At 39.2% G+C, this 24,626-nt stretch overlaps 1 protein-coding gene across 2 annotated transcripts in view; it reads left to right on the top strand.

The window, feature by feature from the left end:
- The window catches only part of rnf130 (ring finger protein 130), a 49,314-nt gene that overhangs the window by 4,533 nt on the left and 20,155 nt on the right, over window positions 1-24,626 (top strand). For both annotated transcript variants that reach the window (XM_057349608.1, XM_057349607.1), the window contains exons 3-5: window positions 12,855-13,049; window positions 20,995-21,245; window positions 23,871-23,942. In XM_057349608.1, coding sequence (XP_057205591.1) covers window positions 12,855-13,049; window positions 20,995-21,245; window positions 23,871-23,942 — 518 coding nt within the window. The remainder of the gene's footprint in view (window positions 1-12,854; window positions 13,050-20,994; window positions 21,246-23,870; window positions 23,943-24,626) is intronic.

Here is a 24,626-nt window from a genome sequence, read left to right as displayed (position 1 = left end):
CTGACGCAGAAATGTTGCCAGTGGGAGGTGATGAATATTGGTGATGATGAGCATCCCATTGCATGTTTCCCAGCGTGTAGCGATTTATGATGCTTGAACGAGCCCAAATGGCAGTAAACGACCCCGAAATAAGGGCTAATTTGATTCACCCCAGGCACTGGCCATAATTCAATTCAATTCAATTCAATTTTATTTATATAGCGCTTTTCACAATGTGCATTGTTCCAAAGCAGCTTTACAGGAGCAAATTAGAAAAACACAGAAAGGTAAAACACAGCACAGTGCATGGTGTTTATAGACCAAGCAAGATTATTATAATAAATAATATCTAATAAATAAATGAATAAATAAATAAATGCAGTCTCCTGGTGAGCAAGCCAACACTGCACTGCTCTGCTGTGGGAGGAACCCAAACCCCAATGATGAATAATGGAGAAAAAAAACCTCGGGAGAAACCAGGCTCAGCCGGGAGGGCCAGATCTCCTCTGACGTGTCATAGCTGCACTCAGTGACCCCGACCAAAGCCACCGAGCAACGTCCACGAAGAATAGGGAGAGCCCACGAGCCGCGACCCAGGAAGCCCCACCCGCCGAAACCGTGCAGGTCCAACCCGGTCCCATTCCGTGATCAACAGCAGACAACAGAGGAACAACCAGGGAAAAATAGTAATGGCATAATTAACTTTATTCCTCTGTTGTCCGACATCGACCACAAAACAAGACCAACCAGACCAGACCCACACAGTCCCAACAATGAAACGCCCCGAACCACAACCAACAAGCCCCCCCACTCCCTACAACACCCACCCAGCTACCTCCAATCAAAGTCACTGAGTGCAGCCATAACTTCAAACTGCTGTCTTGTGATGTAAGTTTAGCATTAAATACCAAGTATTGTAAATTTAGCATTTATGTGACAGGTAGTCCGTCTTTGCTCTCGGTTGGGGGTGGAATTGTCTGAGCTGGGCCGGCCAGATGGTCGCCTTTTTCTTGGGTGGTGATGGAATTGCCTTGGATGGAGCTGGGATGGTCAGTCAGTCCGCAGGCTCTCGCAGGAGGATGGCACGGGATTTTCCGATGTAGCTGGCGTAATCTCTAGTTGTGGATGGGCATATGACGTTCATCTGGGCCTGGTGGAATCTCTCCCTACCTCGGGATGGGCATCCCGAGGTGAGGGCAGAAAGAGAATAATTAGCGTAGCTGCTGTTCATTAGCTATGTGTTAGTGAATGCTTGGCTTAAAAGATGCTTCTTTAATCTAGATTTAAATTGGGAGAGTGTGTCTGACCCTCGAATAGTATCGAGGAGGCTATTCCAGAGTTTAGGTGCTACGTATGAGAAAGCTCTACCCCCTTTGGTGGATTTAGTTATTCTAGGTGTTATCAAAAGTCTGGAGTTTTGAGATCTTAGAGAGCGTGATGGGTTGTAGTGTGGTAGAAGCTCTGTTATGTAGGTAGGGGCTAAACCGTTTAAGGCTTTATAAGTCATTAAAAGAACTTTAAAGTCAATACGATACTTAATGGGTAACCAGTGAAGGGTTGATAACATTGGGGTTATGTGATTGTATTTTCTGGACCTGGTTAGAACTCTGGCAGCTGCATTCTGAACTAACTGTAGTTTGTTTATTGATGCTGCAGGACAACCACTAAGCAGTGCATTACAGTAGTCAAGTCTTGAGGTCACAAATGCATGAATAAGCTTCTCTGCGTCAGCCACACATAAATTATTTCGCAATTTGGCAACATTTCTAAGGTGGAAGAAGGCTGTTTTTGTGACATTTGAGATGTGACACATAACATGTTGACCAATTGGCAAGCGATGCAAGGGTCCAGTTTTGTGTTTGGTTTGAGTGTACTTAAAAGTGATGAGGGTAATGTAGGTTCATGTAATTTAAATATTCAGCAAGCTGGGTTTAATTTGCATTTTATTTATTTAGCAGATGCTTTTATCTAAACTGACTTGATGGAAATACAAGCAGTCAATCCAAGAACACAATACAAATAAGCTACTATACTTTATTCCTTAAAGTAGTACAGCGTTAGACCTGAAGTGTAGGTTTACAGATAAAGTTTTTTTAGTAAGGTTAGTTATGGGGTGCCCTACAAAATGTTTTGTGCCTTTATTGGATAAAGGAGTATTGAGAGGACAGTGTGAAGAGAAAGAAATTGGATCGGAAAAGAACCTCGTGTTGAGGCCGCCGGAAGAGCGTTTTGTGCTACATGTTGAAGCCGTGCCCACCAGGCCAACATCTCCAACTTAATCCAATGTTTTTAAGATGAAACCGCAAGGTCTTCAGTTCAAATCTTGGGTTTCATGAACTTAATAGCAATCCAGAGGTGTTATTACAAATTATAGTCTGAATACAGTAAAATGTTAAATGATCACACTAGAGTTTATCTTTCAAAAATGTCTAAAAAAAACTCACCTAAAATTGTAAAAAAAAATATTTTTACATTAGGAGGAAATTCTTTCCTGCCAGAGAAAGGTTTCTTACACTTCTCTGGGTAGCAGACAATCAATTAATTGTTTAGACTTAGAAAGAAAAAACACTGCAAAGCAAAGAAATGCTTTTGTTTAAAGTAACAGATGAAAGAACAGACAGGAACCATGTGACACACCGTATGCTCCTAATTGATCCAGGCAGGAAATGTGAGCTGGAGTGATGTTGGGACATTGATTGCCGTGGTGCTGTTGTCATGAAGTGAGGTTGGAGTGGGCCAGCACAGATGAGGACTGGCTGCCTGTGTTTGTTCTAATACCAGTGATTTTCCTCTACGTCGGTGCATGTGAGGTCGTAATGTATTCTTATTTGAGATGAACACGATGTTAGGAGATGAGCTGCAGGGAATCGAATTAGCGTCGTGTCTGAACGCAATTAGTAGTGATTTTGTAAAGATTTACCGTAAACTTGATATGCGTTCACAAAGATGCTTTAATGGCCTTTTGTGCCTTCTTTTGACTCTGTCTGGAACAACAGATGGCCATTTCCGTGCAAATGTCAACCATACCATACATAAAAAAAATCTAGTTTTTACCAATGGCTTTCAACATACTGATAGCACAGATGTCAACATTTGGTGGTTTAAATACCCATGTAAGGTCTCTCTTAAAGTTTTTATAGCATTTTTTTCCTTAGTCAAGTATGTGCCTCTTTCAGAATGTTTTGCAACCGAAAATATTCGGCCGAAAATAGCAAATATGACGACGTATATGATCAAGCAGCAACCAGCGCAGAGAGATTATTAATGCAGCAAATGTGTCGGCAGTGTGTGGAGCATTTTTAAGTGTCAGATAAAGACACAGCATGGAACTCCCTGTTGAAAAAAAAGCATATGCTGCGTTAGGTATGTTTTGATGCTGGTTTGACCATCTTAAACCAGCTATGGACCAGCACATGACCAGCTAAGGAACATCTTAAACCAGCAAAAACCAGCAAACCAGCATCAAAACATACCAAACCAGCATATGCTGGTTTTTTCAACAGGGCTTGCCGCGCCGGAGTAAATTTCTGAATGAAAGCGTCTTTACCGGTCGGTAACTTGTGTACTTCAGACTGGAGCGGGAGGTCTGACAGTAGCCCCGCCGCTCGCGACATCCTTTGACATCATACAGTGGGTGCGAGCACACAGTTCCCTGTACTAAACAACTTGTCAAAGTATGTTCTGTGCATCCCGGCCACGAGTGCACCTTCTGAGAGAACTGTCAGCTTTTGTGGGCGGAGTTTGGAGGAGAGACGTGAACTGAAATGGTTGTCAGTCAGAATTGCTTGCTTGGATGTTTTTTTTTTTCTTTAAATCATTTTGCAGTGTAGCCTATAATAATCCAACAGTTTCGTTTATTCATATTTTTAGCTTATAATGTTGACTGACACTTTTTAATGAAGTATTTTGTTGTATGGGTAGAGAGAATAGTACATTCTTTCAGCAGTCAGTTATAGGACTAATATAGGCTATTATTTTTAGTTATATTGTATTTTATTGAAAAGCAAGACAAAATAAAAAAAGCACATTTTGACCATTCAGTTAATGCAATAGTGAAGAAATTGGCAAAATAAATAGAAGAAATACGAAAAGGCATGTTCGGCATTCGGCCAAATGTTTCATATTTATTCGGCTTCGGTGCATGCATCCCTATCCGTAACTATGTATTTCTCATATATTGAGACATGAAACTTAAAACAATTCACTCAGCTCGCGATGCGATGCACGATACTGATCTCACGATACGATTTATTCACGATTATTAAAATTAGAAATGAACAAGTGCCCTTTTATTATTTCACAAATGCTACACATTTATTTGTACAATAAAAATATATTTTATGTCAAATAATGAAACTAAACTGCAATTTTAATACAAATAATACAAAAGTCTTTGTCAGTGCTTTTCTTGGATTTTTTTACACTTAAGAAATATCAACATATCCAAGTTTGCAGTAAAAAAGTAAAAAACGTGTCCTCTTTTGGTCACATCCAAAATGCATGTTTATTTTCCTTTTTTTAAATAGAAACATCGTGCCTAGACTGATATTTTTCTGATGTTTAGAGGTTTAGTAAAATACAAACAGATGGTTCAATACATTAGAAACGTACATTCTCTGAAAGTTTATTTGTCACATCCATAACACAAAATGTCACATTCATAATGCTAGAATTGCCCAGACTGATATTGTAAATGTAGATTTTTGTTGGTTTTTGACAGCCCTTTAAACTACCCACTGAACCACAGCGTACCTGCGTTTATGACGTGACATAGTCGTAAGTGCTGGCAGCTGTTTCCTTCTGCTGTGAGTTAAAGACCAGAATGAGCAGTTAAAAATCTGCTCTTCTCTGTTTTTGTTTCTTTCTTCAAATCAAGACATGTCCAAAAACTACGAAGCTTCCATTCCCACAAACTGAGCCGAACATCAAACACTGACTACACCAAAACCTTTGAAAGCATCTTATAATCGCTGCTCTTATTTGGTGTTAAACTTTAGCAGCGATGCATTTCTTATCCACACAGTTCTTTCAGGATTGACCTACATATCAGTCTAACAGGCTTTGCTGTTGTGGAGGTCTGCTTTAGAGGAATTACTGTGTCTGTTTGAAAGCTTTATCCAGCTATTTAAAATGTGCACTGTCTAGTATTGAAATGATTAAAACTACTTATTGTAAATCATCTGAAAATCAGCGTGTGTGATACAGAGATGACGTCAGATACAGCAAAGGAGCAGCTCGTGGCTGTTTAGTTATGCGACAGAGAGAGATATGAGATACTTCACAGAGATATGCCTTATTTGAGACGTTTGTCTGGGTGTAGGGCAGGTGGCTGGATGAAAGTATTTTGTTGCTTCTTCTGATGTTATCTTGCATACCTAAACTTGCAAATGCCTGTTACCATATCTCCCCTTTTTTCACACAAGGTCGCATGTGGGGGAAAAAACAACAAATTAAAACTGTTTGACGGCAGCTGCATTCTGCACATACTTGGTTTTTATCATCTTTACCGTCTTGTGTCCTGTTTAAACTTGAAAATGATCCGTATTAGACATTTTTAGTTTCTAGTGTGAACATCGATGCTTTGCAGAGGAAAATCATGTACTGTTTTTACTTATTTATGTAATTTATTATGTGCTATATTAAATATGGAGTTTAAATGGACCCAAAACTCACGCGCATGGAATCCGCACGCGCACGCACGATGCAAACGCGCATAATGATAACCACGCTTGGAAAGCTGCTCCGCGAAGGCGCATTTAAACTCCGCGAGCGAGCAGAACAGTATCCGCGCACGGAAAAGAATCCTTGCGAGAGCGCATTTCTGCTCCATGAGCAAAAACTCAGTCCGCGAGCAGAGGCTTTGACGAGTGCGCGCGATTCTCTCTATGCTCTCGCAACTGCTCAACACTTGCTCGCTCGTTGAGTTGACTTCTGAGAATTTGCAATGTTATGTTTTATTTGATTTCTTTAATCCATTTCTACATTAAAGGTCTCCTCAGACGAGCACTTTCAACAAGTTGGTATGATTCATTAGGGTCTTCATGAAATGTCTGGAACATATTTTGCTTATAAACACTCAATGGCTGTGTAAACAAAACCCTTCTTGCCTCGTCAAAAACAACTATGCTCACAGCAACCCGTTTTGGTGCATGTCTCTTTAACTGATAATGAGTTACAGCGATCCCCACCCCCCTTCTGTCCGGTGTGTCAACACAACACACGTGTAGTGGCAATGGTTTAGCTAAATGATATTTCCTGAAGTCCTCTGCAGTTTGTTTCGTCTTAAACGTCTCAAATCATTCGTCCGGAGACCAAAAAATAAATCACAGCAAACAGCACATCCTAATGCGCTTACGTTGTGCGTGTATGCTTACCTAAAATCCACGGAATCCACTGCAGATCTCAGCGGAATTACATGGATTTTAGCGCTTGTCATTGACAAGTTATAACGTTACACACACAACGTGAGAGCTAGTTTGCTGTGACAGATTTTTCAGCCTAAGCACGAATAATTTGAGACGTTTAAAACGAAACTAACCCCAGTGTTTGCCTCTGTTCATTAGCAAAACAAACAGCTTGCCGCAGCTAAACATATTAACGCACATAATGTATTAACATACATACAGCTAAACTCCAAGTGTCCATCTGCACTTATATACAGTAAGTTTAACACTGGCTTTGAATGTTCTATTTAGCCCGTGACTGACTTAGCTCCCTTCGCTATCATATGCTAACGTTATCCTCCTATATATATGGTACATTTACGTCAATTCAGACTGTTGATAAATATTACTTACATCGGTAGTTTTGTCTCATTCAGTCGGTCTCGATCCCTCTTGAGGAACAACTTTGAAGCTAATCCTGCTTGTACTGTCCCAGGTTGAAAAAGCACTCCGGTTTGAAGTGATTCGCGCAAACAAGCAGGTTTTTACTTATGGTTTCTGTTGGATTTCCACTAAAAATAAAATAAATCCACTCCTGTCTCTTCCTAGGTTTGGACTCTGTGCAGCGACTACATTGCATGTTTTCCACGAACTTTAGCCATGGCGTCACGTACACCGCTGTCGCTTGTGAAAACAACAATGGCGGAGCGCGGTGGGTGGTACTGTGTAGATTAAAGGGCGGTAACATTATAATAAAATCCGCTTTGGACATGCTTGCAGGGAAAGGCACACCAAAACAAATTTACTGGATTCTTATTTTTCACGTTTTCTGGGTTGCTAGATGCACCGGGGACCCGATTATAGCACTTAAACACAGAAAAGGTGGGGTTTTCATCTGATGTCTCCTTTAAAAGGTATATATACAGTATCTTATTTTATTTTCTGTTGTTTTATTGGTGCTGTTACTTGTAGCTTGATTATTTGTTCTTATTTTTATTTGTCAGTAGTCCCTTTTCCCTGAACATAGCACGAACCAAACCGAAACCGTGACCCTAAGACCGTGACACAAGCCGAACCGTGAGTAATTTGAACCGTTACACCCCTAGTATTTATGAAACACGCTCTGTAGGACAGTTTGTCCATTTAGGGCTACTATAGAAGCAACATGGCGAATTCCATGCAAGTGGACCCTCGATGTATGTAGATAGAAATAGCTCATTTTAAGGTATAAAAATATTATGCAAGGTCTTTATACACATCTGAACACATAGTTCTGTATATTATATTGCATTTCTGTCAATAGAACCTCTACAAAATTACACCTTTAATTTGTATTGATTGATTTAATTGTTTTACTTTAATAATTTTTTTATGGTTTGCTTATGTTCCAAGTTGCTGTAAATTCTTAACCTGTGTATTGTTAAGAATTGTTTCATATAGTGTAGGGTTGGGCCGATAGACGATGCCATCGTTCATTGCCAATGGCTGATAGACATAACGATGTTGAGCCGGCATCGTGATTCCAACAAATGTTTCACTTTCGTCACGTGACTCTCGCTGTTCTGTGCTGCAGGCTCAAAATTGCGTTGGAAACAAATATGAACAAGGCTAAGGGTCATGTAAGCTCGCTCTGTACTGATCAGACTGGCCTGACTTTAAAACTTTGGAGCTCGCGCTGTAAAGTGGACGCGCAGTTTGCGCAGAACCACCTGACTTTATAACTGTATTTAGACACGTGTCTGCACAGCTCGCGTTGAATGAAAAAGACGCGTGTCTGCGCAGCCCTAGTTGTATAAAGATGCACCTTACTTTATAATTTTTTTATTGAATATAACATCAGAAAAAAACAATACAATGAAGCCTCACTTTACAACTTTGAAGCTCGCGCTGTACAGATAACACACGCCTGTGTCTCTGCGCAGCTCGTACCTAGATGCACCTCGCTTTATAATGCCGCAAGCCTAATGAAGATGACAAATTATGCAAATATTTGAATGATTATGTGTATAGCAGACTATAGTGATAAATATATGTAGTAAAAATAATTATTTATTTTATGGCCTATATTTTCAGTTATAGAATGAAATGTAGGTTTATGGGCGCATAACAATTAATGCTGATCTGTCCTCTTTACCCTCATCCTATGATGACATGCTGACATGCCCCAGATACACAGGATCAATTTGTTTTATAAACTCCCCTTGATCAACTCTCATGCTCCAAATCTTCTGATTAGAATTAATGACGACTGCATTTCATTTTGACTTCAGACTTTATTGTACAAGATCCCGATTTGATTTCGCAGACAATCTTCTCCTCTGCTAATGATTGGTAGAAATAAGCTAGTGCCACATTGCTCAACCAGCCTCTGTACTGATGTCATACGCTAAATGTGGGTCATTTGTAATGTTCAAGATGGCTAATAATATGCTCTGTTGGCGATGTTTATGTTCATCTAGTCTATCTTATTTTTCCTGTGCACAAAAAAGTTCTCTTTTGGATGAGAACATTTAACTCATGTACTGCATTTAGTAATTGTTGTTTTCCTTTTTACTAGCTATGCATCCGTTTTGTTTTTGTAAGGTAAAGGGCATATGGTGGACCTATGACTTCACAGTCACATTTGAATGTTTTGTTGTTTTGCATGCTTCAATATGTAGTTTTGCATGTGCATTTAGTCAGTTTAAATGGTAGGGAAAAGGTGAAATTAAACTTGTTTGTCATCTGGCATTCGCCATCTGAATGTTTTGGAAGAACCAACAACGAATCATCATGTTCAAGTAATTTCCAGTTGCGTGTTAAGAAGAGCCAGACTGGAAAGGAACTTTAACAAGGAAATCTGAGTCTGAACTTCACAGTGGTTCCAACTGTTTAGATGACAGTGGAATTTCATCCATGAAAATTCTCTACCAAAGCATTTTATTATGGTTACATTTACATTTGTGTGCATATTACTTCAGTTTTGGCCAAACTTGATCACAAAGCCTCTGGGAAGAGCCCGAAGACATGTATTATGAAAGGATGCATCACAAATGACCTCAGATCTTCTTCTACATTCACTCCTCTTTGGAGGAGAACTGGGGAAAGAGAAATATACCATTACAGTATTGGATGTGGTATGTGTCCTGAACAGCTTGTTCTTTGAACAATTTTAGCAATCTGAATATGATGGTTGCTTTCAAAGCGTGAAATTTTACTTCTCAAACTAAAGTACTAGGATTGAACCATTAGTGTATATGATGCTCAACTTCTGCAGACAGAGTTCAGACGTCAGGAAGTGTAATGTGACATTGGCTTGACATGACAATAATGGATACTAATAGGGTGGTTCCAGTTTAGTGGTTCAGACTATAGGGATGGCAAACTGACAAAAGAAACTTTAACAGCAAGATGGTGTAAAACAGTGTATTTCTAGTCAATTTACCACCCTTCTGCCACTTATACCAACGACGGAAATAAGTGCAGTGATTATAGCTATATACAGTATGTGGGAAAGTTTTGCTATAACATGACTATATTGTATTGCAATATGGAGCGTTTAAATATTAACATTAAACCAACGCTAGTCTGCAGATTTCTAAATGAAAGTATTTAATAACAGACTTAAATTGATGTTACATGTAGAATGGTTACAAAGTAAATGCATAAAATTGTAAATGATACAACTAACAGTTTCCAAATGTATGTGATATTGCCTGAGATATAGGATAGAAAAGAGAGAAAGTTTAGAAGAGGAAGAAGAATCAGAGGAGAAGAGCCAGAGCTTCCACGGAGGAGAAAAGAGAGCCAGAGCTTATCTTACATTTCCTTTTTATCCTTTCCTTGACCATTTGACTAAACTAAACATGATGCATTCAAATTGACCAATCAGGACCACCTTTAACCCCCACTGTACTGGACCCACAATATACAAACATCTAGGCCTATAGTGGTTGATCACTATCTCAGCCCCCCTGTGATCTTTAGAAGGGCAAATGGTGCCTTTTGGGAAGAAAGAAGGGGTTGTGACACAGCAATATATTCTTGTTATTTTTTTCCAACACTGCAGTTATATTACATGATTTTTCTTATTTTCAATGTTTGTGTTTAAAGTGCAAATTAAAAGCAAGTCAGAATTACGGCAATATTGTTTGTGACTAAATTGTATGTTAGCTGAAAATAAAGATATTGACATAAACTAGATTTTCCTTTGGAATATTTTTCAGTGGAATATATTTTTTTACAAACTGGAAAATGCGTATTGTGTTTTGTTCTGTTGCTAAAGACATGGTATGGTCAACATTTACTAAGTGGAATCGCCCAGCTGTTTTTGATCAAGTTTATAAAGCTCATGAGAGGTGCAGGGTAAGCCATTGGTAATGCTGATGATGTGTTGTCACGGACAGAAAGGGAGTTTTATATTTTCCGTGAGATGGGCTTTAATACTCCTGCTGAGTACACAAACATTCACAGTTTGAATTTCAATATAAAGCCAAAATAGAGACCTGAACTCTCTCAAATTGCTCTTTTTTTCTGCTTCATCACCCAGTTTTTTGAATGTCAATGAGTTGCATATTATGCAGCATTATGTAACTCGAAAAGATCAAATAGAAGACCAGATTTCACCAGCTTTTCTTACAAACCCAAATATGCCCCCTCAGCACTGATAACGCTGCAAAGTCAGAGATGTGCTATGCAACGGAAACCTTCACTTTTAAGGACATTTGAATTAGCTGCAATTAATTAATAATGTTGTGTTAAAGGGCTAGTTTATCCCCAAACAATTATTTTATTCAGCGCAATTATCATTTCAAACAACCATGACCTGCTTTATTTTTTAACAAGTCGCTAAATCTTTTGATAAAATTTTATTAAAAACGTTTTTCCTGCTAAATAATTACTCCGTGAACGAATCCCCATCCATGTTTTTAGAGATCCATGTTTTTAGAGTGTCCGTGTTGCATTATTTGTGAGATTTATATGCAAGATGACATCTAACGGACGCCAAAGGATGTAGTCGCTTTTAGGAACTTGTTAGCAACCGCCATTCTTAAGACAGAATAAAGCTTTTATAAATCACAAGCGGGTTATACTAACTGGTGTGTTATATGTCATAGAAACGTGAAAATATTTTGAGGTTTTGTTAACCACAGATCTTATTTCAGGCAATTTACCAAATACCCATTAAAAAAACCCATAGACTTTGGGGCGATTGGAACCGCGAGTACTAAAATGCTAACTCGCTTCCGGGGTTTGTCTACAAAAATACTGGGTTTAGAACAACCTTTTTGGGTGTCTCTTTATAGAAACTGGAAGAAAACTGTCTCGCGGAAACTGGCAGAAAACTGGCATCATGGATCAAAGCATGAGATCAGTATACTGTACTAACAAAATAGCTGGTTTATAATTACCAATGAGTTTATGTGTCCACTTTTTTTGGTTTTGTCAAACATTAAGAATAAAATATTTATTTTCTCCCTATACATTTTATTTTTTGGCTCTCTATCTGTGACGCATTATCAGGCTGTTTTTATGATTTAGCATCAGGTGGTTTTGGATTCATATTACAGCTGTTGGTCAGTTACATGAATCATTCATGGTGATACTAATATTATGCTGCTCAGAGGCCTTACAATATTAGCTTGTGGAACAACAATATTCGCTTTTGGTCTCCTTTTGCGTTGCTTCTACACATACATGTGTGTTCTCCTAATGCTAAAGAGTCTTTCTACTGCCTCCCTTATTGCGTTTTGTGTTAAATGCTCGTACATCACCAAATGCCTTGAGGGAAGCTGGTCAGGTTGGATGGGGTGGTGGGCTTGGTGCTGAAATAAGCAGACTCCCTTCCTTTTACCATTTAAAGACAATCAATTACTGTGACCGGCTATGCCTCCCTGCGGGGGTTCCACCGCTCCCTGAGAGCGTACCCTGCTGCTCCGACGTATGAGTCAGTGTCCGGAAGTGGCAGGGCATTAGTTTGCATAGCCCGGCTCATCTGAATGCCTCTATAATCTCCAGTGTTGACGGAGCAATCACAGAGAAATAAGGAGGCAGACAGCCCCTGCATGGTACATTGCTAGTGTGTTCGGTAGCAGCGTTCTTTCATTCCGCAGTTGTTTAGTGGTGAGTTTGGGTTTCATCAGAAATGCAAGTTAGAAGTACAAAAGGAGGCTGAGTGTCAGCACGACCTCCATCGATAAAAACATTTAATTTCTTTTATTTTGGCTAGTTGTTGAAGCCAAGATTCCCTTGAGAAATGTTGATGGCTTGCTAATGGAATGTTGTTCATAATTTGGATGTAATGTGGATAAAACAAGATGCTGCTTGTTTAAATATGAATAGTAATTGAAAAATGAAAATGTGTTTATCTGAGTGCATATTTGGATAAGATCTCTTGGGATTGCTTGCTAATATTGATAAAAAATCAATTATCAAATAAGATGGAGAGGAATATCATGGAAAATCCTAAACAGGCAATGAAGAAATGAACTGAGCTTTTTCTATTCTTTATAGCTGTCGATCTGCAAGGCTGCTGTCCATACACGCGGTTTGTAGTGCCTCCGAAAACCACACACTGGGTGGCCATAATGCAGAGAGGAAAGTGCACCTTCAAGGAAAAGATCCTGAAGGCGGCCGCATTCAACGCCTCAGCAGTCATTATCTACAATAACGGCTCCAAAGAGGACACGGTCACCATGGCTCATGAAGGTAAGCTCCATAGTCTCTGTTCTTATAAATAATAACACTGTACAGGGCTCTAGACTAACTTTTTGCACTGGTGCAGCACAAATGTTAGGTGCACCCAAGGTGCACCGCATCGCATTTAACACGCAGTTTTACCAGTTCACTTTTTTTTAAATCGCTGTCCATATAAGCAAAATTGACTTGTAAATGATTAACTAACAATCTGGTCAACATAAAGTTCTTTATTTGAAGCACAATTCTACAAGAAAGGTAACTTACTGAAAAAGTGTTGGTGCTTAAAGTGCTTCAGTGAACTTAAATTTAAACTTAAAACATCTCAAGATAAATGGACCAGGACTTGACATAACCTGGGAGGTTGATGGTTCTGTGTCAGAGAATTGCTTATGATTTATGGACCGATCAGGCCTTAACTTGACATTATTCACGAAAAAGTTGTCAATTGTTCTTTTCATCTTCTCTCATCATCCGCGCTACATCCACTCTGTTTAACAGACGGGCCTATAGGCTCCTCACCTCTCTGTCTGACTGCAGCACACGCATTTTCACACGTACACACCAGAGGTTGCTAGGGGTGTAACGATACACTAATTTGCCGATTCAATACTATCCCGATACTTGTGTGCCGATTCAATATATATTGCGATTATTGAGTATTGCGATTATATAACTATTGTGAGTCGATATTACAATTTATTGTGATTTTTGTTTGCTTATTAATGACTAGGAAAATACATGATCATACCATTGAAGAGACTGTATATTATGAGTCATATTAACAAAAACAATGCATCACATCTTTCTGAACTTTTATTTCAGGAGCATACACATACACAGTGTATATTTTAAAGTACCTTGAACCATGAAACTTTCAAGGACCAAAACCCTGAACTCAGTGTATGGCAGAGTTTGCATACCGTTTTAGTTATGTCTAGCGCTGCTTTTCCCTGTAAAGTGTAAAATCCAAAGTGTTTCCACACTTGGGATTTGAAATGTGAAGGTGCCGAATTAATTTTCGAGCTTTGATCCACTGACTCGACCATGATTTTTGCATCCTCGCGCCAGTTTAAAACGGATACGACGTCATCTAATACAGATACAAACATATGCTTAACGCCCTCTGTTGGAATAAAAGTGGTAACTCCACCACCTCTTAGGAAAATTAAATTAAAAAAATAAATCGATTCTGAGATAAACCAATCAATTTTGAAATCGTTTTAAAAAGAATTGCGATAGTTAGGTGAATCGATTTTTCCCAACACCCCTAGAGGTTGCGCTAGACTTTTTTATTGTCCGTCATTTTAACTGACATGCTCGTAAAAAATCCGTCATAATCTATTATTACCCGTCACTATGGTGCAAGGTGGCTTTACGTGGTAATTAGTATGTTCGTGACGTCATCACGTTGTACTTGCGTCTCGGAACTTGTTGTATTTTAATACAACTGAATGCCCAATAAAGCCGTTGTTGTTCATATTCATCTGTATATTTAATGTTTTAATGTTGATGTACATACAGTATGTGATTCGATCTGGGAAAACCCAACACATGGTGCAAATTTATATATTACAGTTTTTGATACCATATTCAAGCCCTTTCCAAATCAGTTTTTATTTTGCTCATACCTTGTGTATGTAACAAAAGTTATGGCTGAGGTCGGCTGAAGCGCTATGATTTTTAGGAACGGAATTTGGAGGAAAACGGGTTTAAAGTTAAGTGATGAAAATAAACGCACAACAGTCCAGTATCACAAGTAAAAGTCACTTTTCAGTGGTAAAAGACTTACTCTAATAACAATTTAATAAAAAAACATTTCCTAGTGTTGAAGTCTATAAAAATACTGTACAAAACCGTTTGAATAAAACGAAAGTAAGGAAAATGGTGCGGGCACACTTAAAGAACGAGAGCTCTGCCATTATCACTACACAAGGAAACTCGCAAACATTATGGACAACAACTAATAAGCAGTGAAGCAAGTTTTACGTTGTTTATCATGTGCATAGTGTCTGGACTTTTGATCATCCCTTGTATGTTTTGCGATCGCGGTCCGGTTCGCATGAGCAGTGGACCGGGGATAACTCCCGGTGCTGCAGACGGGGAGCTCTGTCATCTCACGAAAACATTGTATGAAAAAACTTTGCATGCCGTAGTTTACACAGGACTGGCGGGAAATGTGCATTGATACTCCTTCATTCTTCATGTTATGTGGTTTACTTTGATAGGTATCCCAGCGCGACATCCGACGGGTTTTCCCAGATCGCATCACCTATGTCTAGTCATGTTTTTAGTCAAAATTGGTCGCACTCTAGAGCCCTGCTGTAGAAGGTTACTTGGTTACTGCAGTTACATAGATGCGTTCACATGCCGTATAAGCTGTTAATGCTCCCACTTATGGCTTATTTGGAATGCAAAGCCTTCAACACCATTGGGAAAAATTGGTCCTGTTGAGCTCTGTCCTAATGAAATTTTTATCCAAATGGAAGAGGTGTGGCAGGTTTTAAATAAAACATTAAAGAGAAGAAAAATGGCCATGTCAACCTTTAGATTTGTCTGCTTGCACAGTCAGATTCAAAATTACCTTACATATAAGGGCAGTGTAGTGCAAGGCAACGTTACTTCACGAGAGAATCAAGCAATCATTTTGCTGTCAAAGTTTGTCTGATGGGAATCACAAGCTACTTGCCATTATTGTAATGGAAGTGGAAGTGTGTATACGTCACTTACGCTAGAAGAGTTCTGTGCACTGGAAATGAGACAGTCTGGGTGAAAATGTTGCTGTGCTAAGCAAAAATGAAACAAAAAAGGATTTTTGGTTAAAGCGAAAGCTGACACAGTAGATTTAATGCCCATTACAGTCCATTACATGTTTGCAAAATAAACCACATAGATTAGGTTGCACCAGGATGCATCAGGCTACACAAAATACCTTATGGATTGTTAATAATGAATTATGCAAATGTTTCGAAAATATTCAGAATGTCTTGTCACGGTTGTCATTTTACACTTCGTAGTAGCTTAAATATGTTTTTTTATTGATCATTTATAGATTTCATTACATTTTATTGCATGGATGTGTTTTTTAGTTGGCCAGTCGCTGCAGATTATTTGATATTTTCCAAAGTCTGGAAAGTCTCCAAGTCCATATCACAGTCTATATAGTCTGTCTATATCATAGTTTGTCGTAAGGGCTATTAACCTGCCACAGCAAGCAATGTGACTGGGAAACAGCAGGTTTGGTTTAAGGACATTCGGACATGGTGAAGGACTGCGCATGGCCGCATGCTGGAACTGATCCACTAGAGCCGTCACTGTTGCTCTGCAGGTGCTCTGTCTACACACACACTTTTAGCTTGGCACACATCCAAAAGGTTAGGATACGTAGGCCACATAGGACGCAACCTAACGTTGGCAAACTTCTCAAGAAGCGTGATAGGATGCATAAAGCAGATGGGGTGTTCGAGGGAGAGATGGTGAGTCACAGCAGCGCTATCAGAAGAACGGGATCGATGAGATGCTTAAATATAGCAGAGTGCATGACTTATTCAAAGGGTCCTTTTCCCCTGCCCCCTATGGGATTCAAACCTCTGTATGCCAGCGAGGTCATTGATCGTTCACCACATGAAAAATTGTTCAGCATGGCATCTGTTTCTCGTGTTTTTTTAATTTACAGTACGAGAACGTTTTCACGTGGGCTCTATCAGGAAGTTACACGTTTAGATCGCTGCATTAGATACATGTATCTTGTGCGCACACAGGAAGTGAAGGGTTTTTGTATGTATGTGTGTGGGTGACGAAGTGTGTTCTCAACCCAGAAAGATGCAAGCAAAACTGAGACATGTGCTATGTGAGTGAAGAGCTAAGGTGTGATGTTACCGACGGTACAGTTCTTTGATGCTGGCGAACACTTTTTGTTTTGTTTGAGCATCCCGACCAGCACAACACAACATCGATTTGACAAATGGCATAAATCTGTATACTTGGCCAGTAGTTGGAAGGGGGATGTTTGGAAAACCTGTTTGAAAATGGTCATTATTTTTGCAGTTTCATTTGGGATGCCTAGTGTCACAGGAATTACACTCTTCACTTTTTAAGATGCATTCGGTTGTAGAAAGACATGCAGTTATCACAGTTATCCTACTGGAAGTATTTTGTTTTCTGCTCTGCATTTACTGACTCCCCATTAGGTTGCACATTATTATTGTAGTAATAAATGTAAATGCATTCATATTTCCTGTAAGCATTTAATGTCATCTGTGTGCAGTGTGTCTGGAATCTGTGGGATGGTTTGTTTGTGCATGAATGCTTTGCATGTTACTTTCACCTGCTCGCAGAGTCTGTAGATGTAGGTCACGCACACTGTCTGATTTGACAGTCACAGCTGGGTATTTTACAGTAACTCAAAGAACTCTCGTCCTCCAAGCATCGCTTCTAAAATAGCATCAACACCACCTACAAATGTCCTGTTCTTAAGTGATAAGTGATTGTGACGTTAGCCAAGACGCATGTTTTAAAATCAATCAAAGGTAGAGTGCATCTAACATTCAGAATGTCAATGCACACGCTGTCTGTAGGGTCGAGTCACTTTTGCTATCATGTGCTGATGTAAGACCACCTTTGAGGGAGTTTCCCCTTTAACACGGATCAATATTTGCATAAATTAACATTTGCTTGTGGAACATTCACAGTGAATTAAACAGATTTTTATTGCCATTATAAGGTATGGCTGATCCTGCTTTAAGGTCAGCAGTTATATATGCATTTATTTACATTTGCATCATAATCTTTGGACGATTTTGGATTAAAAAAAAGAGTTGTTCCCCATGTGGATTGTTTTAAATCGAGCACCTACTGTGTTTCAAGATGCAAGCAGACAGCATCCTAGTTATAGAACAGAGCTGTAGTCTCCACATTAAGTTTTATTAGATATAAAATGACTTTGTACAATTAAATATAAAATTACATTTGAAAGAAACCTCTGAAGGTCAATATCGGTATGGATAACTCAGCCTCCAATCCGATCTAACTCAGATGAGCTGTTTTCTTAAAGGGCCACCTTGTCTTGGCATGCAATGGGTTTAATGGAAGTGAGTACAGTGTGTATTATGACATACATCTGTTGGTTTTCTCGCTGGTGATGGTGAAAACGGCCTTAGTGTTTATCAGAGTTGCGCCGTCATCAGTCACTGCTGGAGCAAATTGTCCCTGTCCTGTTCTTGCCATCATCTTTACTGCTGACAAACTGCCTTCTGAGCCAGGCAGCACGCCGAATGCCTCTCGTTCACACCTGCGCATACACACAAAGCTCACGTACGCCAGGGCGGATCCATATAAACTCACAGCGGCACGTAGACGGCATAACCACACTGGTGTAAATGCATGAATAAACATGATGTCTGACGCACAAGACACCAGTGGTGTTACCGATGACATTCTCTGACATTTTCAAACTCTTTGCTAACACTCTTTGTGCCCATGCGACATTCAGTAGTTGGCTGTAAGATTCGGGGACGATTTACTGTACCGACAAACAAATACAGTACATGTCTGGTCAACCACTGGCCGCATCAAGAGAAACGCTTGATATATGTGGAGTTTAATCCACTGCATTAACTGTAACTGCTTAACTCAAGAGTTTTGATGGATGACGGATGGATTTAATATTAAGAGTGACTCGGTTATGAACATTTATTACAGTGGATGGAAGAGGACGGCTTATGAGTTTTTCAATGGCTGATATAGAGCAAGTTGCAATATTGTATGTACTGTATATACTGTATAGATGAGCACCACAGCTCAACATGTCAAGAGCGTGCGCACTAACCATTAGCCGTAGTATTATTATAGTTGCCAAACTGTGCCAAGCTTTCAGGAATTAGAAGAATTGCTTCTCAACGCTTCATATTTCTTTGTTGTAGTCATCATAATGCTTTAAGTAACAGCAGCTGTATACATGTGGCACCCTTCATTGGGTCTTGTATAACCTGTCTCTTGTGATTCTTTCACAGCCTTGCCGCGCTATTAGCTGCTACAAAGCTGTGAAAGTACATCCGCGACCTTGCAGACCCCAGCAGCGTTGAGACTAAGAAGCAGTCAATTTAATGTTCCATTATGCCATCTCAGTGGTGCATCAAAGAACTTTACCTTAAAGAAGAGATGTTACGGTCTGTTAAGTCATGTGATGTGATGTCATAAGACACAGAACGATAAGTAAAAATATTTCTCAGGTTTGGCTGCTTATGATTTCAATTGTATCACGAGAGACAGTCTGACATAATCTCTCAAATATTTATTTTAGTGTTAGACATGAAAACACATACTGTAACACTGAATACATTTCTAGATGTGTTGTGGCCATTGGACTCCAGTGTCTGTTGAATTTCAACAAAATCAAACCTCAGGAGTGACATAAAGTCACTCAACAGCATGTGAAAGACTTGACAGCATGACAAGACACATGACATCTGTGATTAAATCGAGGTTATAAAAACACATTTTTAAACTTCCTAAATACATGCACAAATATTATTGTTGTATTGCTTAAAAGTGAATATGAAACTTTCTTTGCAGTATTTGAGGTCTGAAAGCATCTTTTCTGTTATTTTGACCTGTTTCTCCAGTTTTCATTTTATGCAAATAATTGCAAATAGAAACCATATTTTTATTTGAAATTTGGGAGAATATAATGTTAGTATTTCACAGAATTCACACATTTCACAGAAAATCACAATTTTACCTAAACACATACCATAAATAGTAAATTCAGAAAAAAATATGTTAAATGGTCTCATTTTTTTCCACGGCTATATCCTGTTTATGCTGTGGTGATGTTACATTACCCTACTGTCATACCGATTCACCTTTCCTTGAATGTTATTTTGACCAGATGAAAAGTTCAGCGCCAGAATTCATAGCTGCATTTGTTTTCTTTTATATAAAGCACCGCTGTAGCCAAATATGGTGAGATTGGATCACTGGCTGGGCTGGATCTGCAATAGGTTTCCATCTATGCCGTTCCAACATTATTACAAATCCTAAGGGCCTGTATTATATCAGGGTCTGTGGCACAACCTAAGCCCTAGATCTGTGTGTCAGGACATTGTGTATAAAGTGCATGACCATGTTTGTGTGCGACTGCATGGTGGGGGATGGAAGAAGTGTCTGTCCTCGTTTTGTGTTGCCATGCGTTCTGTGCCATTTGTGTGAAAGTTTAATAGGTCAGATCGGGAGCATTATATTGGATTGGACAAGATTAATGCTTCTGCATTATGAGATGATGTGATTAATTGCAAAATAAATGCTATATGTAGGTGTATCTGAGTCTGAGTTAGTTTAGAGTTTAATATCTCTTTCTAGGAAAATGTAATTTTTTCATGACCTACATTTACTAAAAAAGATTTTACAACTGGCCTGTGAAGCACTTTGAGCTACATATTATTAGGTTGCCTTGCATACTAATATAGTACAATTTAATGTCCTAAAAAGAGACATAAACAGAAAAACTGTTATTCCAAACCTGTATAAATTTCGATGTTCGGTTGAACACAAAGAAAGATATTTGGAAGAATGTTAGCAACTGAAATGTCTGGGGCACCATTGCCTACCATAGTAGAAAAAATATTTTATATTTTTTTTGCCTGTTGAACACAAAATAATATACTGTATTTTGAAGAATTTAAGAAAACAAACAGTTCTGCGGCACCTTTGACAACTTTTTTTTTTTCTACTATGGGTGTCGATGGTGCCTCATAAATCTCAGTTGCTAACATTTTTCTAAATATCTTTCTTTGTGTTTAACAGAGCAAAGAAATTTGTACAGGTTTGGAACAACTTGAGGTTGAGTAATTCATGACAGAATTTTCATTTTTGGGTGAACTATTTCTTTAAGACAAATTACCCAATCAAACCTTTAATCCCACTAATGTCACGTGACCACCTCCTCCTCTCTCCACAGGCACCGGGGACATTGTGGCGGTCATGATCACTGAGTCTTTTGGAAAGGAGATTCTGGGCTTCCTGGAGAAGAACCAGACAGTGCTGGTGTCAGTGATGGTGGGGTCACGAGGGCCACCCAAGAACATCAATCGCGGATCCTTGGTGTTTGTCTCCATCTCCTTCATCGTACTGATGATTATCTCCTCCGCTTGGCTCATCTTTTACTTCATCCAGAAGATCAGAGACACCAGCGCTCGAGACCGCAGTCAGGTGTTACGCAACTCACGCACACAAACCCTTGCCATTTCAGCTTTCGCAGTTACTTTGAATACACACACACACACACTTGCATCCTGCAGCTTGCATCAGAACTTTTCTTGAAAAAAAAGGTCCCTGGAGTTTGGCTGGCTTATCTGACCTTCAAGAACTTCCTGTGTGTCCAAAGATGCGAGGGAGTAAATGGCCCAGCCTTCCCAGCTCATGAAATCTTAATGTGTGGAGGGGGTGTGTGTGTGTGTGTGTGTGTGTGTGTGTGCCTGCTTCAGCGTCTGGTTACACACACTCATGCACACACACAGACATCATTTCCCTGTGGTATTGATGTGTATCTGCCCTTTGTCTTTTACCAGACTTTTGAATTAAATATTGACATTCTGGGCTATAATCGTAAGGCTGTAGTAACAGCTACTGGTATGCGCTATTTAAAGCGATGTCAAGTCTGAATCAGAATCTCACGTTTGCATTTACCTTGGTAATATTTAAAGGGATAGTGCACCCCAAAATAAAAATTCTGTCATTATTTACTCACCCTTGAGTTGTTCCAAATCTGTATAAATGTCTTTCTTGAACACAGAGAAAGATATTTGGAAGAATGCTTATAACCAAACAGTTCATGGCCACCATTGACTACCATAGTAAGGAAAATGACAATGGTAGTCAAAAGGTACATTCATTACATTCTTCAAAATATCTTCTATAGTGTTCAACAGAACAAAGAAATTTATAAAGCATTTTTTCCTATTATGGTAGTCAATGGTGGCCAAGAACTGTGGGGGATAGAAGCATTCTTCCAAATATCTTTCTCTGTGTTCATCAGAACAAAGACATTTATACAGATTTGAAGGATGAGTTAATGAAGACAGAATTTTCATTTTTGGGTGAACTGTTCCTTTAAAATCTGGTCAACATGTAACAGCTGACACAATACAATTAATGAACCTACAATGTACAGTGTGTTCAATGTGGGATGGAGAATATATACCTTTGGATAACCGACTCATTGAATAACACACACATTAAAAATGCATGATTTAAAATATTGAAACCTGAAAATAAATCTGTTTAAGGACTTATAAAAAAATCGTAAGATAGTAAGTATTTAAGATTCTGCAATATGTCTAGGTCATTAAACAAATGCAAGCAAATTTATGCTGCCAGCCGTGTTAACTTCTGTGTACAAAAGGTCAAATGTTTTTGCTCACATTGAGGTGTCGTGATTCTGCCTCATCTTGTGATGTCTTTCTTGATCTTGTGGCAGAATCATGACAGGATCCCTTGTTTTATGTGGAGAGAGAAGTTTCGGCCTTCCACATTCCCTCTCTCTCCGGTGTCGCGTCTCTGTTCCCGCCCTTTCGTCTCGTTATTGCTTGTTAATTAGTTCATGTCCTGCACCTGTTCCCTCTTGATTTGCTCCCCTTTAAATAGTCCTCATGTTTCATTGTCCTGTGTTCGGTCATTGTGTGTGGTGTGTTTGTTTAAAGAGTGTTACTCTGTGCATCATCGTGTATTGTACCCTGAGTGTGATTACCTGTTCCTGTTGTTGAAGCGCCTGTCTATCTAGTAAGTGTCCAGTTTAGTTAATGTCTAGTGTTGGTTATCTTAGTTTAGGGTTAGTTAGTCTACGTCCTGTTATTATCCTGTTGTGCCGTTATACCCCATCGTGGGTCCTTGTTTTGTTCTTAATAAATACCCTTTTTGTTACCCCTGAACGCTGCCTGCAATTGGGTTCTTCCACCTGTTTCATGACATGAGGCACACAAGGTGTTCTTTGGCACGTTCTCAAATCATGCTAAGATAACTTGAATCATCAGGTTCGACATGTCTATGCCAGCTCATTTGGGCATGCCAAGTATTCGCTCGGATTTAGAAATTCATCAATTTTATTTCACCTTAGCAATTTAACTTCTATCCTGACTTTGAAACCCCACTGTACATATGCACATACTTGAAGCTAACTCTTGAAGCTAACTCTGTTTACTACAGGTTAACACTAGATCCCTGTGCGATTTTAATAAAGAAGACATTATTTGTCTGATTTATTATCCTTTTTACTTGTGAAGACCATTCTCACGAGTCAGTTTTAAAAGGTTTTAAGAGGACATTTCTAGGCCCTTACAAACACACTCAAACAAGTGCTCGCACGTACACACTTTCGCTAATGCAAATCCTCTGGCCCCTGTTGGCCCTTTGGCTTTTTTCTTCAGACTGCCGGCAGTAAATCAGTTTGCTGTTTATTTAGCAATAAACAGGCAGCATGAAGACAGGGGACATTTTAAAACAAACCTATACACTCACATAGACAATGAACTGCTCATCACAGACTGCACTCAGAGTCTTTTATTTATGGCCCTCTCTGTTAGTCCTTTTATTGACTCTGTCTCCTTTGCCTCATATAATCCTGATAAACATTCTGTTATGCTCTTTTTACCACTACAAGCTGCTGCACTATTATCAGTGATGTTTTCCCCGTTGTCTTATTCCTGATTTGTACTTTTCTATTATTCAGCCTTTTATTTTTCCACTTTGTTTAGTTATTTTAATTTCCTGTTTCATTAAATCAAGCCGCAAATCTAAAATTATGTGAATTGCTTTCTCCCTCGTCTTTTGTTACTATAGCGACGGCTGGGAGATGCTGCCAAAAAGGCCATTAGCAAGCTGACTACCAGGACAGTAAAAAGAGGGGACAAGGTAAGGCTGACGTCATGGCTTGTTTACTTTTTCTGTCATGATCGGTGCTTTAGTAAGCAGTACGGTTACTTCTTATAGAACTGTTATTAATTTCTTCATTCATAATGCATCTGTAATCGGAGCACGACTCGCTTTTGCATCATGCTTGTATAACAACATACTATTTCAATTACAAAGTTATCAGCTATGAAAAGAAATGTAACAATATACTCAACACAATAATGATTGATGCTGCAATTAGAAATGTCGGCTAAAAATAAAGACAGCAAGTTACAAACAAACATAACCATTCAAAATAATCATACTTTGTGTACTACGCCAAAAACATCCCAAGAAAAATCGCTGACCCGTGTGAGACTGACAGGTGAGTGATGCGCTAAAGAGGATCGTGAGTCTTCACAGCTGTTGGCTTTGGAGAAGGGGGTGGAGCCATGCCAGTCAGTGCATATCATAGCCCAGTCAAGGTCAGCTCGCATCAGCCATGAATAAAACATCACTGGCCTTAGAGAAGTGCTGCAAGAAATTGAAACCTTTCATCTAAGGGAGGTCATGCTGAGAGGAGATCATCTGCGCCTCTCTCTCTCTCTCTCTCTCTCTCTCTCTCTCTCTCTCTCTCTCTCTCTCTCTCTCTCTCTCTCTCTCTCTCTCTCTCTCTCTCTCTCTCTGCTCTCGTGAACTGCATCA

The sequence above is a fragment of the Triplophysa rosa genome, linkage group LG13 (assembly GCF_024868665.1).
Source record: "Triplophysa rosa linkage group LG13, Trosa_1v2, whole genome shotgun sequence".
Taxonomy (NCBI): Eukaryota; Metazoa; Chordata; class Actinopteri; order Cypriniformes; family Nemacheilidae; genus Triplophysa; species Triplophysa rosa.
Note: the sequence above shows the minus strand (reverse complement) of the source record. Positions and strands in the feature narration are given on the sequence as shown.